At 35.2% G+C, this 16,969-nt stretch overlaps 1 protein-coding gene, 1 long non-coding RNA gene and 1 pseudogene across 2 annotated transcripts; 2 read left to right on the plus strand and 1 right to left on the minus strand.

Moving 5' to 3' along the window:
- The first annotated feature begins 3,082 nt into the window (after nucleotides 1–3,082).
- LOC113304935 (cyclin-SDS-like) lies at nucleotides 3,083–6,264 on the plus strand. The gene is made up of 6 exons (XM_026554056.1): nucleotides 3,083–4,527; nucleotides 4,653–4,813; nucleotides 4,898–5,064; nucleotides 5,189–5,317; nucleotides 5,494–5,674; nucleotides 5,952–6,264. Exons 1-6 carry the CDS (start codon nucleotides 3,216–3,218, stop codon nucleotides 6,027–6,029), a joined length of 2,028 nt encoding a protein of 675 aa, XP_026409841.1. The 5' UTR covers nucleotides 3,083–3,215; the 3' UTR covers nucleotides 6,030–6,264.
- LOC113304237 lies at nucleotides 4,690–11,062 on the minus strand (annotated as a pseudogene).
- Nucleotides 11,063–11,417: 355 nt separating this feature from the next.
- On the plus strand, nucleotides 11,418–15,038 carry LOC113302662. The gene is made up of 6 exons (XR_003337001.1): nucleotides 11,418–11,510; nucleotides 11,609–12,627; nucleotides 12,737–12,867; nucleotides 13,234–13,335; nucleotides 13,739–13,877; nucleotides 14,832–15,038. It is a non-coding gene; the product is annotated as an uncharacterized LOC113302662 (long non-coding RNA).
- Nucleotides 15,039–16,969: the final 1,931 nt, after the last annotated feature.

Below are 16,969 nucleotides of genomic sequence, written 5' to 3' on the forward strand. Positions count from 1 at the left end.
TATTGTAAATGACCCATCCATCGAATAATATACTTTGAATAAGTTATTGGTCAAATAATATATTACGCAATAGAACGTCGAATACAAAATCTAATGGCGTGATAAGTAATGGTCTGTGTATTCTCTCGTATTCTCCCGTAGTACTTTTGATATTTAATAATCGGGGAACAAAAAGGTTTAACTTGGTTATTAGGTGACTCCCAAGAAGGTAATAATGTTTTTTGTGTGTCAGGATTTGATGTTGGCTAACTTCATTACTGTCTGGGTTGATTATGATTCAAAACGATAATTTGGATCTGCTTCATTATCACGAGGTTGAGGGAGCATCATTTCGGTCCAACTAAATAAGAATTATTCATTAATTTAAATTAACGTTGAGTTGCGGTTTGAGATTCTGCAAGTTGACATTAAATCGCGGCTTGAGTTTCTATTTGTTAACGCACAGTGTGTCTTCAAAGAATTTTATAGAAAAGATAAGGTATAAATTTGAACCAGAAATTAGAAAAGTTGAAGAAGAAGATAGGTAAGGAAGGAAATTGGGCAAAGATTAAAAGGTAAAGTAGAAGACGATGTTATCTTTTCCTCTTTTTTTTTTCTTTTTTTTTTTTATGTGGTTTGGATTAAAAATAAAAAGATAGTTGATAATAGAGTTCTGAAGAAGAGATGCAGCGATCTTGATAAAGTAGAAGAGTCCAAAGGTTAAAGAAATAAAATAAATGAAAAGAAATTAAGGACCGGGATTCGAAGCTTAGGTACGTAGAACGGAAGCGTGAACAATGAAATTTGATAATAAAAATAGAAAATTTGTAAAGAAAATATGATTGCATTAAATATTGTATCTTATCTCCTGTTTACAGAGAAAATACACTTTAAACCTAACTAACCTAACTTGAAAAATAAATAATTCTAGAATTAAATAACTTCTTAAAATAAATAAATTCTAAAAATAAGAATTACCTAAAATAATACTAATTAATAACAAGAATATAAATCCTTAGATATAAAGGATATTCTACTTCGGTTTAGTTTGAATTCTTCTTCTTTTTAGTTAGTTAAGTTTCTTGCTTGGGACCTCAATACGAGCAACTTCATTCATACATATCTCTCTAATTTCACTAAGCCCCAAATGAAGCAAAATTATTCTGATTTGTGTCTTCTGACATGAAATTGTCGTAGTTTGAGCCAGGATTAAAGGCAATAAGCTGTAAAACTAAATTACTTACCAAACAGAAAAGAAAAAATGCTAGATCAAAATTTAACCTCACGGAAATTGCTCGTGAAACAAAACCCAATACTTATTTCAACAATAAAATTGTTACGTAACCATCATCGGATTCTCTCTTAAAATGTTGCTCGGGTAATCCAGGATTGTCCATAGGAAAAGCAATCATCGGATACTTTGCCACATCATTACTAAATTATATATCATTTTTTATTATATATTTTATTTTTAAAATTGGGTGGGGATCGGCTAATAAAAACTTTTGAGAAACACCTTTGACAAAACACATTAACCGTTTGATCTTATATATCTAATGGCTAATATCTTTGATTACATGACAGGATTTTTAGGTTTGGGTTGTGTTTGGTGGTGAACAAACATAAGGGACGGAAATTAAAATTCATATCTCCATCACTTCCTTTCTGCGTTTCTCTCCCCAGTCTATATCCATCATTAATTACTGAAAACTCGAACCCTAAATTGAACAGAAACTCTAGCCCTAATAGTCCAGAACAATGGGGTATGTGCAAAGTAAAGTGGACATGGTGTTATATGATCGGAAGAAACTTTGGATTATTCAACAAGTGTCAATAGTATTTGATGATAGTTTCAATTGAGTAATCATGTTGTCAACTCTAGATTTATATTTACATTGATGATCATAAATGGTTAGCTGGGATCAAACATAACGATCATCGCCTTCATAACAAAAAAAAAAAGTCATATGAAAACTTGAATACCAATCAAAGATTTAATCTTTCCCCTTGAAATCAAGCTCTTATGCATGTCTAGTGACAATCAAACATAATTAATTTCCTGTTAAATGTTTATACACAACTGACTATAATAAGAAAATTGTAAATCATCATCTATAAAAGTATAAATAAATGGAAGCCGTGTTGAAGAAATTTCGTTAGATGGAGGATGTGACTAGATAATGGACATTCAAATTCAATCAAGTAAATAGTAGAAGATAACTACGACTAAAGGGATGATGACCGACATTAGGTTTGTATTAGGTTTTTGCATTCCTAAACTTACAGTTTGTTTCACAACCAAACATAGAATAAAAGTATATCTGGTGCCATGTCATCATAAATGTAAGCTGTCCGATATTTTGTATCATATGGTTGATGAGTTTTGTTAAGAAGTTTTGTCAAAATGATTTGTTAGCTGATCCCGATCCTTTAAAATTTTGCAAACACCAATCTGATTCCAATACCACCAACGTACATGTTATTTGCGGAGTGTATATCACATATGTAGTTCATGTCAATTATTAAATTATACTCCCTCCGTCCAAAATTAATTGAGCTATTTGGTTTTAAATTTTTTCCCATAAATAATTGAGTTATTTCACTAATCAATGAGATATCTATAAAACTACCCTTTTAATTGATTATTATTACTATAAAAAATATTTATAATTTAATAGTCATGTTTATATTCGTTACGTAGATGTTTTAAAATGTTTTTCAACCGTATAAAATTGACGAAAAACCGTGGTATAGTTTAAGAGATAAATCATTTCTTAGTTTTACTTGTTATTATACATAAGAGTATAATTGTAAAAAAATACTTAAACATACTTCATTTTTCTCCTTACCTTAAAATTGTGCAAACTACAACTAGCTCAATTAATTTAAGACGGAGGAAGGAGTATCTAAGGAGATTATATTAAAAATAATTTTGTAACATGTTAATGTATGTCAAATTTTGTATGCCAAATTCATATCTCTAAAAATAATTATACATATTCATACGCCGCTACATATTACTGTCGAATCATGAACAGTTGACAGAAATTTTGATCATATTTGACTTTTACGAATCCGTATAAAACTATTACGTATCCCATTTCGTATGTTTCCCTGAGTGTCAGTATTCCAATGTCTCATACAGTCATTCCAGAGATGATGCATACTCGGTCTCTCAGAGTATCAGTGGCTTCCGCAGCACGAGAAAGAGGGTCAGTTGGCCCCCATGATGTCACATGGTCCCACAATTTCATTCTTTAAAACAGTACAACCTCTCTCTCTCCTCAGATTCTCTTCTCAGTTTTCGCGGTTTATTTCATTTTGAAAATAATTTGAAACCGATTCATCGAGATTTTCTTCTGCAACTGAAGATAATGAAAGCAATTGAGAGTAGAATGTCTGAGAAAAGTAATTTTACAAAGAAGAATCAAAAATTCGAACCAGTATCAATAATGAAGAAGCTCCGATCAAAGATTCCTCGTCGAAAACGTTTTCAGATCTCTCCAATTCTCGGTGAATCTTCTTCAAATTCTTTATACAGAGTAGAAAAGCGTAAACCAAACGATGAGGTATCATCAGTATTGATTCCAGATGAGATTTCGTGTACATCAAACTTGATTTCAGTTGGATCTGAAACGCTTCAAGAGTTTAAACTTTCCCTGAAGCAGCAGCAGGAGCAGAAGAAGAAACAAGTTGTAGTTTCTAAAACTGAAAATTGTTCTGATGATAGAAGAATCCTCACTAGATATTGCTACAAACAGAAGGAGATTGAAGAAACGGCAACGGAGAAGGTATCAGAATCTCATTCTTGTGGTGTAGTATTCTCCGGCGATGAGTTTTCCGGGAGAAAATGGAAAAGTAGAGCTCGTAAAGTTGATGAAAATGATGAAGGAGGTAATAATCGTAATGTTTCTGAAGCAATCTCTTTCTCTGAAACTTCTTGTATTCAATCAGTTTATTCTTCGATTAAAAACTCAAGGAAAAATTCCAAATCGGAGGAGGAATTTACTAGTAATGATTCAGTTGCTAAGAAAGCCAAGGTGGAAATTCAAGGAGGTGAAAGTGTTTCAGAGATCATGTTTGTTCCAAAATCTAATTCCGAATTGAAAAATGAAAATGAATTCGTCGGTGATGAAATCAGAGCTCCGGTGGCGTCAATTTCAGATTTGTCGAGAAATTACTGTAAAGTTGAATCGAATTTGAAATTCGCCGATTCAGAATCAACAGCGATCAATCAAAAACCTGAAGACTTTGAATCAGACTGTGAACTCGTTTGTTCTGAAGAGTATTCTTATGGCGCTGAAGAATCAGATTACTCAAAGACAATTTCCGATCTAGATTCTGAATTCTCAGATTATGTGGGATCATCACTTTACGATTCTGAATCTCAAACTGATTTTTCTCAAGGATCAGATTTAAATCCGACTACTTATTACTCATTTCTTACTGAATACTCAAAGGAATTCTCCAGATTAAGCTTTGTAGCTTCTTCAGATTGCAAAATCTCTTCACAGATCCACAAAGACTATTCCGAGAAACTCACAGTAAGTACATAATCTCATTCTCGAATTCATACTTGATTATGATATTTCAGAATCTCCAATCTACACAAACTTTTCTGATCTGAATTTACTTTACTTTTTGATTTCATTTTCAGTATTTGAAATTTGAAGATGAAAATCATGAAGATAGTTACACCAAATTCAGACGCAGAGAAAGAAATCATGTGATTCTAAAAGATTACTTCGAAGATTATTACACAACAACAGACTATGGAGATTTTCTTCTTCAACAGAGGCAAGCAATTGTTAACTGGATAACCGATGTAAGTTCAGTAATTAGAAGTTATTTTCAGTGAAATGAATCTCTGATCTCCTCCTTAATTTCAGTACATTAATGAATGAATCAAACTATGCAGGAATCAGGTCTCAGGGAGCTCAATTTAGAGACAGTGTTCTTATGTGTAAGCCTGATGGACAGATTTTTAAGCCAAGGCTTCTTCAAAACCAAAAGGAAGCTTCAACTGCTTGGAATTGCTTGCCTCACCTTGGCCACAAGAATCGAAGAAAATCAGATGTACAACTGGTAACGATTATTCACCTTTTTTGGCATGGATTACTCGATCACATGAACACCTGTTATTCATATCAGAAGGATTATAGTTTATACTGTCTGCAATTGATATGTTTCTGTACAAAAATGTCCGCAGTATAAGGCAAAAGACATTCCAGATTGGGAGCGATGTGTATAGCAGGTGTGAAGTTGTTGCCATGGAGTGGTTAGTTCAAGAGATCCTCAACTTCCAATGTTTCTTGCCCACCACTTACAACCTATTATGGTATTGTTACCTTCCCCTCCTGTCACTTGTTTATATTCTTCATAGTAGTGAGACCACTGCACCTGTCTGCGCCCATCCTGGCCTATCCCTGACCATTTAGTTTTTAGTCCATGATTCTGTAAGGATTATTATTTCACACTGTCAGTTCTGAGAATATTAAGACCAAATGTTGCTAGGTTCTATCTGAAAGCAGCAAGAGCGGATCAGGAAATGGAGGACACGGCCAAGTATCTTGCAGTTCTGTCTTTGATGGACCCTGACCTGCTGTGCTACTGGCCATCAACTGTTGCCGCCGGTTTGGTCATTCTTTCAGCCTTGGTATCCAATAAGGATTCCTCCTGCCAATTCATCATGGAGGTATTGTTATATATCCTCCTTATTAAAACTCCACTCACAATATTATGGGCAATGCAGTCTCTACTTCAAAATTGAGGATTCAGTATTTATGGATGTATGTGTGAACTTACCAAAACAAGGTCAACAGAGCAACACTTAATCAATCAAGGGTGTTGTGCGGACTATTAGACACACAAAAATAGGCCTGTATTTTAGATGTAGTATACTGATTTCATGTGTATATAATATAAACTAATTTTTGTTTCATATGGTTGAATCATTGAATTTGATGTTGCAGACTCACGTCAGAACCTACAACGACGATCTACCAGAATGCATAGAAAGCCTAGAATGGATGGTGAAGTATGTGAGTTAGCTCTACCAGGATGCATACAAAGCCTAGAAGTGGCTGGTGAAGTGCCTGTGTTACTTAGAATGATCAAATTACTTACAGTCACTAGTGTGATTCATACAAACTATAGAACATACATACAGCAAACTGATTATTATAATCCGGTTACATTTTACTTTTACTAGTCTTTCTTCTTCTTCTTCTTCTTGATTGTGTTACCTTTGTTTCTTAGTACTGACAGCAGAAGACTTCAACCAAGTCTTCCCTTATAGGTTCAGAAGCTGATGGCTTTTAGACTAGTCACAGTTCCCAGTCATTATTTTCTGAAGATAACTTGAGGGGGTTTAGATAAGTTTTAAATAGATAATATATTATCACATTTGTAGAGGATAATAATGTTTCTTTTTTTAATAGGAAGGATAATAATGTTTCAACGCAGTAGATTCATTGTCTTTATACAAGATATAAGTATGTTCAAATGGCTAACTCATGACCCATCAAATGTAAAATGAGAAGTTAAGTACATTCCAGGTTAATGTTCTTATGCAGTGAATCCTGGTTTGGAAACTAAGTTCAACACTAGCTCTTTCCAAGTTAAGGTAATAAGAAATGAGCATGAAAGATTTGACGCAGGTTCTACGTCAAAGGATTTTCAGTATAAAGCAAGTGTTTCTAGTATCTTTAACATCCTAAACAAGTCTGGGATCAAACATGAAAATGGAAAATATCACCAGAGTATAGAATGCTGTGAATTGACGGAATCACAAAACTTCCCTCAATACACAGAAAATGATGTGTTTCTCGTTTTCAGGTTTTGGGAACTAATGAAATGGGTTTGGAGGATTTTGCTGTTCTTATTTGACAAATCAAACCATGATTCAAACCCGAGTTATAAACCAAACTCCTGCACCAATGGTTCTAATTAACGCAAGTTGGTACCTGACAAAAATTTCATTTTGTATCTATTTTTTGTTGTATGTGGGTGTTATATCCGAAGGTATTTTAACTGACACATGTTATGCACAAGGAATGTCCTTATAATCTAGTCATACATGTAATGGAGTACACAAGTTCATCATCGAGTATATCCTCTTAACCTTGATACAAACTAGTGTCACTAATCTGGTGCTTAGAGGCTGGAGCTAAGGGAAACAGTTTTGCATTAGACACCTAGAATGACTAAGTTTGACAGATAAAGCCCAATAATGAGAACATTTCTAAAAGACGAAATTACGAGCAGAAATGAACAGTGTATACTTACAGCGTGAAGAATATTGAGTTATCTCCATAATCAAATGTTACTTGAAATACGCTGCAGTTACTGTAGCCATCATTTACCAACTTTGGCATCCATCTTTTGTTTTTCAAAGTCAGATGCTCAATTCTTGTTATCAGATCTGTAACACTGAAAAAAACACTGGTGACATGTATGTACCACTGAATACCCTGTTCTTTTCCCATCTTCCAACAAAACAATATAACAACTTACGGTTCTGTTAGAGGTCCAGATACATCAATAGAACCACCATCTTTATACTTTTCGAGATAGTGTCCTCTGCTTGGTGGCATGTTGAACTACTTTGTCTTCCACAGGAAGACCTTTCCGCCTCCTTACTGCATCAATAAGCTTCCTAGCTGTATTTTGCAGAACACTAGAACCATCACCAAACTCTTCGATTTCTTCTTCTGTCTTAGGTACAAAGAAAGGATCTTCAGAAAGCTCTTCCCAGTGACTAAATACAAGTAGCGCCCTTGAAGCTCCAGATTTCTTTCCAAGAAGCTCCTATGCAAACCCTAAGCTTTCAGTAAGTGGCACATATGCGTGCACTGTGAACAAAGAAGACCCTTGTTGCATCTCTTCCTTCAAAACTCGGGCACGTCTCTTAGACAGAGCAGCATACATGGAGCCCAGATGTTCAGTTGGGGTGTTCAATTCACAAAAGTACATGGCTTCTACAAGTCGAGGTTTCTTCTGAAGCACAGCTGTCCTACATGCTTCTTTCACTGCTGTCATTATTTGTCCAGTGAAGATGCCATAGTGATCTGCTAGTTGAGTAGAAACATCAGATCCACTGGATTGATTCTCCACTGCAATAACATTAGCTTCAACAATAAAGGCCAAGCCCCACATAGGTTCATCACATAATGGTCCAGCTCCAGTAGCAAGCTGAAACCCAGATAAAACACTGCTCTTGAGACTCTCTGCCTCCATAAAGAGCGAACTGCTTGTTTCTGTAGATTTTTCAAAATCCACATCTTCATCACTAGTCTTCTTATCAACAAACCCTAATCTTTGAGATGCAAGAGGAGAACCTCGAATTAGAACTGAATGATCATCATTCTCTTCTTTTTCTGGAACAAGAAGAAAATTAGGACCAACGTGCCTAGGTCCAAGAGCCCAGATTCTCTGCAGCAACTGAAGCCACACATTTGTACATTTATCAGAATTATCCTTGTCGAGCTCTTCATTTGCAACATAATCTTGCACAACATCCATCATCCGTTCTTTAAGTGCTTTAACTGGACTCTCATCTAACACCAAATTGTCTTCTTTATGTGTTGCCAACAGTTTGTTGCTTCTCTGCTCAGGTTTTCCATCTAGAATTTCCCCAAGCAGATCAGAACTTTCATCAAGCAACTTTGTCAGTGCTGGCAGAAGCTTTACTACCTGCACTCGCACAACACATCGACCATTGGGAGTTGTTTTCTCTACACAACCTGAGCTACCAATCAAGAGCTTCAGATTCTTAAGGAAATTGGATCCATCCCCTTCAATGGTCTCTTTATAGGAGACTAGGGGTTTTGAGACATTTAGACTAACCCTTGCAAATCTCTCTTTTAAATCCTTTATGCATCTCTCGAGATGAACTTCTCCTGCAGCTGCAATCACTTGTTCTCCTGTGGAAGAAACACTAACCTCTACAAATGGATCTGCCCGGTTAAGAAGCCGCAGACCCTTTGTAAGTGCGGCCATATCCCTTGGATTTGTTGGTTCAACAGAAACTTGCAGAGTAGCAGCAACTTGGAAAACCATACTTGAAAATGGCCAACAATTTCTAGTCGAAGAAAGAGTTGCACTCTTCAAGATGTGATGACCAAGGCCTCGTATGGCAACAACATTTCCTGCCCTGGCATAGGCCACGTGTTTCAAACCTTGTCCCATCATGAGATACAAGGAATGCAACTCAACTTCTTGCAGATGTTTCTGCACTGTTTCTTCCCCTTTACATGGATCATAAAGAGCTGAAAGCACATAAATTTTCTTCCCTGCAAAAAGAACCCCACTGAAAATCCTTGCAAACGCAAGGAAGCACTCATCTGATTCAGCAACCCCGCCTTCGTCTGGATTATTGTTCACAATCTCTCCGTTGGGACCTCTGTGTGGAAGCATCTTCATGGGAACAGCAAACATCGTAGATACAAAAGCAACACATGGTGCTTCAGGACTTGAATCACATGCCTGAACAGATTTCCTTACATTCTCTGCTTCTTCGAGGACATCAGACTTACCCGCGTAGTCCAGAACAACTCTCTTCGGAAGTAACCTTGTGATTCGAACAGATTGTGCAGCAACAGGATCAGGCATACACTTAACTGCCATTGACAAGATTGCTTCAGACAAAGGAAGCCAACGGCTCATAATAGCTTGAACCACTATTTTCTGATCCTTATTTTCTAGTTCACGAGGAGGAACAGACAAATGAAATGAGCCAATAACTTTTCCAAGCACCGTTTTGTCGCCATCAGGTTCATACGCTGCCTGATAAACCTGCCAAAGTGGCTCTAGCACAAACTGCACGAACATTGGCTTTGTTTTACTTCCTGCACCAGTAGGCTTCTTCCCCAGGATCATATTTGTTTTCGGATTAAAATAACGAGGTCCCTATAAAGCCTTCTGCAAAGCAGCTACACTAGCTCCAAGCTTGGAAGCATAGAATTCAGCAAATTCTTTAATACAGAAACCCCATCCATCCAACCCACAAACAAATGCCACATTTCCCTTCTGTGGTTGAAAAGTATCTTCTTCATCATCCTCCATACCTTCAAAATTCTCATCACCACCCGTCTCATCTACAGGCCGTGCAATCATAGAATCAACATCTGACAGATACTTCTCAGATTGATATCCACTTACAATCCTATTAACCTCATGCACAATCCTCTGCAACCTAGTATACGCTTCCATAGGACTCATCTTCAGTTCAGTAATCAACCGATCAATTTTGTTCAAAACTAAACAAGGTGTGAGTTTCTCAATCCACGCCTGACGAAGAACAGCATGGGTCTGTATATGTACACCCTCAACCGCATCCACTAACACCAATTCTCCATCACTCAATCTCGCAGCTGTAGATACCTCACCACAAAAATCCATATGCCCCGGTGAGTCTATCAGATTGATAGAGTAACCTTTATATTCCAAAGCAATCGAAGAACTCTTCATTGTAATTGCTCTTCTCTGTTCTTCATCAAGACAATCCATAAATCTCAACCGCCCGGCTTGTTTCGGGTGGAGTAATCCACCACCAGAGCCAGCAATTAGATGATCAGCTAAGGTAGTCTTCCCATGATCTACATGAGCAAGTATACACATATTGCGAATATTCTGGACTTCAAAATCCCCCATTTCAAATTAACAACCTAAAGAGCTTGAGGATAGCTTGCCTCCAGTGGGTATTTACATGAAAAAGCAAGGGGCAGTATTCAATAAAAGGAATTCAAAGAAGACAGCACTGAGATCTCATATATCATATGTATTACAATCACTACAATAATCACTTATCAATCTTTTTTCAATTTAACAATAATCACTACTGACTATAAAAATTTTAATTCCAAAACCTAATTTCCTGAAAAAATTAAAAAGAAAAAAAAAATCAAGGGTTTTATAGAAGATACGATGATATTACCTGTTGAGTTGATTCAGTTGAGAAGCTTCGAAACCCATTGATTTTGAGAGATGAGCTCTGGAATGTGATATAACTCCAGAAATCAATTGGTTAGAATGATGTTTGGGTACAGTCAAAGTCTGGTTGGGAAGAAAAATGAATACAGCAGCAGCTGTAAAAGATTTTCTAGCCTTTCTTCCATTTTTTTTGTTAAGCACCCCTGATTATTAGATAGCGGCAGGTCATCAGACAGCAGATTGTGGTGAAAGAGGCATAGTCGCGGACCCAGAAGGTGCATTATGATTGGTGAAAAATACTATAATTATTTATTATCAACTCCATATTTTGGAAAATGCTATTATTAGACCCAAAATGTAAATTTGTCTTCAATTCTGGCCCATGATTTTATATTATGAATTTTGATAATGACAACTCTACCCTTTCCTATTTATATCACAGGAAACCATAGATATTTTCATTTTTAATTTTATTTTCTCTCTCCAGTTTTTTTTTAAAAATCAGACTCTCTCCAATTCTTACATAAAAACAATCTAGGGTATTAAATTTATTTGAGCAGAGAGAATCGATTTTGCTTTTCCGGTTTGATTAAATTGAGGTTTGAATCGATTAATTTCAACGTTTCTTCAATTTTTCATTGCATGATTTTGCTGTTGTTGTTGTAACCATTTGTTCCTGCTTTATTCTCCGAAATAGGAAAGATCCAAAAGTTTGAACAAGTGTTGTCATCGATGGCGATGATAAAGCCACCAGGGAAGGAGGAGCATCATTGCAGTAGAATTTACAATCCTAGAAACAATCTTCAACTAACTGATCTACAGATTCGACACTAATTCATCAGCGATCTATGTATACAGATAAGTATCATCTTCTCTTTGTCATGATGCTTTAATTGAGAGATTTTATTTGATTGAATTTTCAAAAAAAAAAAAAAGAAAAAAAAAAGAATTATGAATAAAAATTTCATATTTGTTCTTCGTCTAGCTCGTCCTAACTGTCGATTTCTAGTTGAGATCCAAAACTGATTTGAGATTCGGTATCAGCGAGTCATCATCTCTATTACCCATGTATTTGATTTGAATTTCATCAGTCATTAATTTTTTTTTATTTCATCTACTCTTGATAGATTTCATACAGTTTGTTTTAAGTTGTTTAAATAGTAACAACATAAGCAATTTGGTGATACTGAGCTATGTACCTCTAATAAAACTATGCCTTCAATTTCATTATCAGTTCAATCTTCTACTGTAGTTTCATTATGTTGGCAGAAACCGAGAAAGAAAATGGTTTTTGTTGGCTACTAGCCATGGTATTTGTTTGCTTAACTTGTTTTTTAATGCAATGCTAATGAAACTTATAAAACTGTAGTTTTTTGATAACTGAATAGGTCATTTTACATAGTAGAAAGAGGTGGTAGTGGTGGAGGTGTAGGTGTAGGTTTTAGAGGAGGATTATGGAGCCGGTGATGGTGATGGGGGTGGTATTGCAGTTAGTGTAACTGGAGAAAGAATATGTATCATATGGGTGTGATAGGTTGTATAGTAAGTTTTATATAACGATTTGAGCCTGCTGTATTAGATAGGTGTGATATGATATGGAATTTATCTCTAACTCGCTCATAACATCTTACGTCGTACTATTGCAGATTACTTGGTGGGCATTCAAAAGACAGTAGATATTTTGGAACAAGTTCTACCTCCTGTTGGGGGTGACAGGTCCATATTGTGCTTTACATACATTTTTTTTTAGTTGATGCTTGTGGTCTGTACTGAATCATTAAGAAACAACAGTTTCTTTAAGATGATAGAAAGTGATTTCGTGTAGGCGGTCCAGCTGTTATAGACAAGATCGAGATGTTTGAGATTATCAGATGAAAGCAATTCTGAAGCTCTTGATGTACAAGGATTGCTTAGACACCGCTTACCTCTGGATGGAGCACAAGCCAGATCAAAATGGTACTGCAATCTAATCTCCTTTTTCCCATTCAAAATTAGGCTGTGTTTATTTGGTTTGAAACTTAAATAATGTATGATGAGTTTCGTTCATTATAATTCACCAATTACATGCATGTGTAACTCCTAATTACACAACCCATATGCGTGTGTAAACACTAGTTACACTATTCAGTTGCATCTGTAACTCATAGTTACACATTAAGTTGGATGACATTGTAAAAGAACCCAATCAACTGTTGATATCAGAGAAAGATATTCCTCAATAATAGTGAACAATATTCGTTTCCGATTTTCTTTTGGCATTGGTTCATGTGTGTGTATGTTGTATTGATTCATTGTATTTGTTATCAAATGAATCATTTGCAGGGAATACAAAATCCTGAACATATCGGAGTTTAATAACAAAAGAAAGCTAATTATGCAAGATCTGGATGGCCAGATTCTTCTTATATGCAAAGGTGCAAGCAGGTCTGATATAACTATATGTCCATATCTCTGTTTGAAATCATATGCAGGCATCATACAAAATTAACTGGTTTGATGAATACCTAACTTAACATGGTTTCTGCTAGACTTAGTTGATTTAAATATGAATACTATCATAAAATAAATTTGTTCAAAATATTATGTAACTGCTAAGTGGATGCCTTCCAATTTTACGAGTACGCTAGCTATAAGGATATGTAATTAGTAGTTACACATACATTTGATATGTGTAACTTCTAGTTACACATGCGAATTGGATCTGTAAAAATTTAAGTGGCCTTCATCTAATGTGATAATTGTTGTTGTTTTTTTCGTATTTGAGAAAAAGAAAGGAACAATAATGATGGATTGTTTTTGGTTGAAATTTGGTTGTTACTTGTTTCAGACTCCTTGCAGTCATAATTTCTGTTTAAAATGTTTTGAGAAATGGGTGAAGGCGAAGAAACCAGGAAAATCTAAGCAATACAAGGATCCTACTTTAACAAATATGACGACATTCATTATGTGGTCAGATCTTCCCAAAGGTATGTAACTGCTTATTACACAAGCCATATGGATGTGTAACTTTTTTTATTACACATGCCATATGGATGTGTAACTGCCGTTTACACAAGCCATTACATGTGTAACTGCTAAGTACTCTGTAATCATTATCTATATTTACATAATGAATCACATTGGATATAAGTGTCCATTATCTCTTTAAATTATCTTAGCTATTATATATCTTACATGAATACTTCTAGGTCAAAACTGATCTAATATGCTTATCTTTGATTGAAACATTTTAAATTTTGTGAACTTTATGAGAAGAAATTAGCGAATTTTGTTGAAAAGCGACTGGAATCTGAGTGGACTGCATCTTTAAACTTGTTTTAAATCTATTGCGTATCTTCTGCTCCATTTTCACTTGTTTACACTCTACCATATCCAAATGTTACAGAGTACTCAATAAACAAATTTAGTTGGCAGGAATATGTGAGTTGGTGACTGATTGTCGAGGATAGTTTTTTGTAACCAGTTTTCATATTGTTGAATTTGTACGTACGGGGAATGATATAATTGGACGAGAACCGGTACTTCACTTAGGAATTAATTGGGAAAATTTGCATTTTTCTGTTTAATTGATCAAAAACTTAAAATTGTATGATTAAGAATAAGGAACTGTATGTTTAAATCTTGCTTGTTTTTTAATATTTGATCAATTATTTTTAACTACTGTAAAGGCACTGTATGTTTCATCTTTGTAACTGCTGGATACACATGTCAAAATGCATGTGTAAATGCTAATTATATATGGTATATGCATATGTAACTCTCAGTTACACATGCCAAAATGCATCTGTAACTCCTAATTACACTAGTCAGATACATATGTAATTCCTAATTGCATTAGTCAGATGCATGTGAAACTGATTCTGCATTTCTATGTGTACTGTTATTTCAATCTCATTAAAGTCGAATGCTTGTTTCTTCAGGTTGCCAATAACTTCTACAAAAGGGACTTGAAGAGTGCAACTTTTGCAAGGTTGACCACTGTGCACACGAGTCTGTTGTTAAGAAAAGGAATTGACAGACTTTCTAAGAAATCCAACATGGTTTAATAATGCAATTGATCTTTGTTTTTTTTCTGCAGACGTCACAAGTATTTTTGATATATTAATGTTCAAGAGTTTGAATACTAGGTCTAGGATTTTTTTTTATTTTCTGGTTATCAAACTATGAATTAACTATTGTTTTCTTATCAATGTTTTTCTTTGACAAAAATCTGTGTAACTCCCAGATGATTTACATATTGTAATTGATTAATGGGGAAATTATTGTAAGTGAAATGAATAATAAAGAAACTTTTATTTTTTGCATATTTTTTGATGTCTAACAGGCAAAATACACAAGCCATATTCATGTGTAACTTTTGATTACACATGCCAATATGCATGTGTAACCTATGATTACACAAGCTATATGCATCTGTAACTTTTAGGTATACATTCCAATATGTGGTGGTGGTGGTTGTGGCAGTTGGCGGTGGGTGGCGGACGGTGGTCGGTTGTTGGTGGTTTTAAATTTTATTTAATTAGGGGCCTAGTTTTAAATTTTATTTAATTAGGGGATTGATAGTATGCATAAGGGTATGCACATCTTTTAACATTTCGGGGCCTAGATTTAAACTTCTTTTAATTAATGTCTTCATATTATGGGTAACTCATGGGTCGGGCCTTAGCCTAATTTTACCAATACTGGCCTGCCATTATTCATGAAATAATCTCAAAGTGCATTTTTTTTTGATGAATTAGGTTAGTGGTTAGTTGTGGCCCCTAAATACTACTAGCAATTACAAGGTCCAGGGTTCGAACCCTTACCTCCTTCAAGGGAGAGAGAATGAGAACCATCAGACCACTTGATGGTTCTCTTAAGGCTTTCTTTATGTTTTTAATCAACAAAGATTCTGATGCTGAAGAGATTTCAACTCCCACGGTTGGTATCGTTGTCTTTGGTTTTTAACTTTTTATGATTATTTTCCTTCGGAAGACGTAACATTTTATTTAGGAAACATGTCATTTTCATTGCAAATTATACATTATTTTACAACCCATTAACGGTTGAGCATACAAAATACAATGCTAACATGGTCGTAATATAAAATTTCATGAACACATATATTTCATATAATTTTATTTTCATTTCTCGAAATATTACTATAAACTTGTCTAGTTTACTTTCTTTTGACACATGGATCCTAACTCATTCCAATTAAGGGTTTTGTAATTTCGCTGCCTTGGCTTCGGTGTGTATTTTTCTTTCTTTCTTTTATCATAGTTTCCACTATTTTTGAGAAAACAAAACAATAAAATAAGATGTGAACTTAAGTGAGGAGTGAATTTCGTTTTTGAGAACCTGGGTATCGGGAAATAAATTTAACCCAGAGCCAAGTTATTTTTAGAACACCAATTTTGGGCATGCCTAAAACTTTCAAGGCATGCAAAGGACTAGTCCTAACTTGGGTGATCTTATAAGGGGTACCCTATGGGGTGGTTCAATTACCTATATACCCTTAAATTCTCTAAATTACTACTAATCTATCCCTATCCCTAATACAAAAATCTATAATCATAAACCTAAAAATAGTTTTAACCCCTTCTTCTTCCTCCTCATCCTCCACAGCCGAACACAACTTCTTCTTCCTTTTTTTTCATCGTATCATCGCGGAAATTTAATCGTCGATTCGTGAAAATTTAGTCGACGATTAAACTCATCTATATAATGGTTCGCCGTAAGCCAGTATCTCGTTCTAATCGAGCGATTGAACAACCCATTGAAGAAGAAGAAGATTTAGAGAGTGAAGAAGAAACTCAAAATCAACCGGAAGAAGAGATTGAAGAAGAACCAACTCCACAAATGAGAATAAGAAGGTTAGTTTTACAAACCCATCTCGTATTTGATGTTTTTGATTGGTTTGATTGATTTGATTCGTCAAAATCATGTTTCTGCGGCGGTTACAGGGTATGGTTCGGCGGAAAACAAATCTTAGATGTGCGCCGAGCTATTCTTGAAACTGAACCCTGAAAGTGCATATGAACGGCTCGGCGTATATCTGAAATCCGTTTTGAGCCGA

This window comes from Papaver somniferum, chromosome 8 (genome assembly GCF_003573695.1).
Source record: "Papaver somniferum cultivar HN1 chromosome 8, ASM357369v1, whole genome shotgun sequence".
NCBI lineage: Eukaryota > Viridiplantae > Streptophyta > Magnoliopsida > Ranunculales > Papaveraceae > Papaver > Papaver somniferum.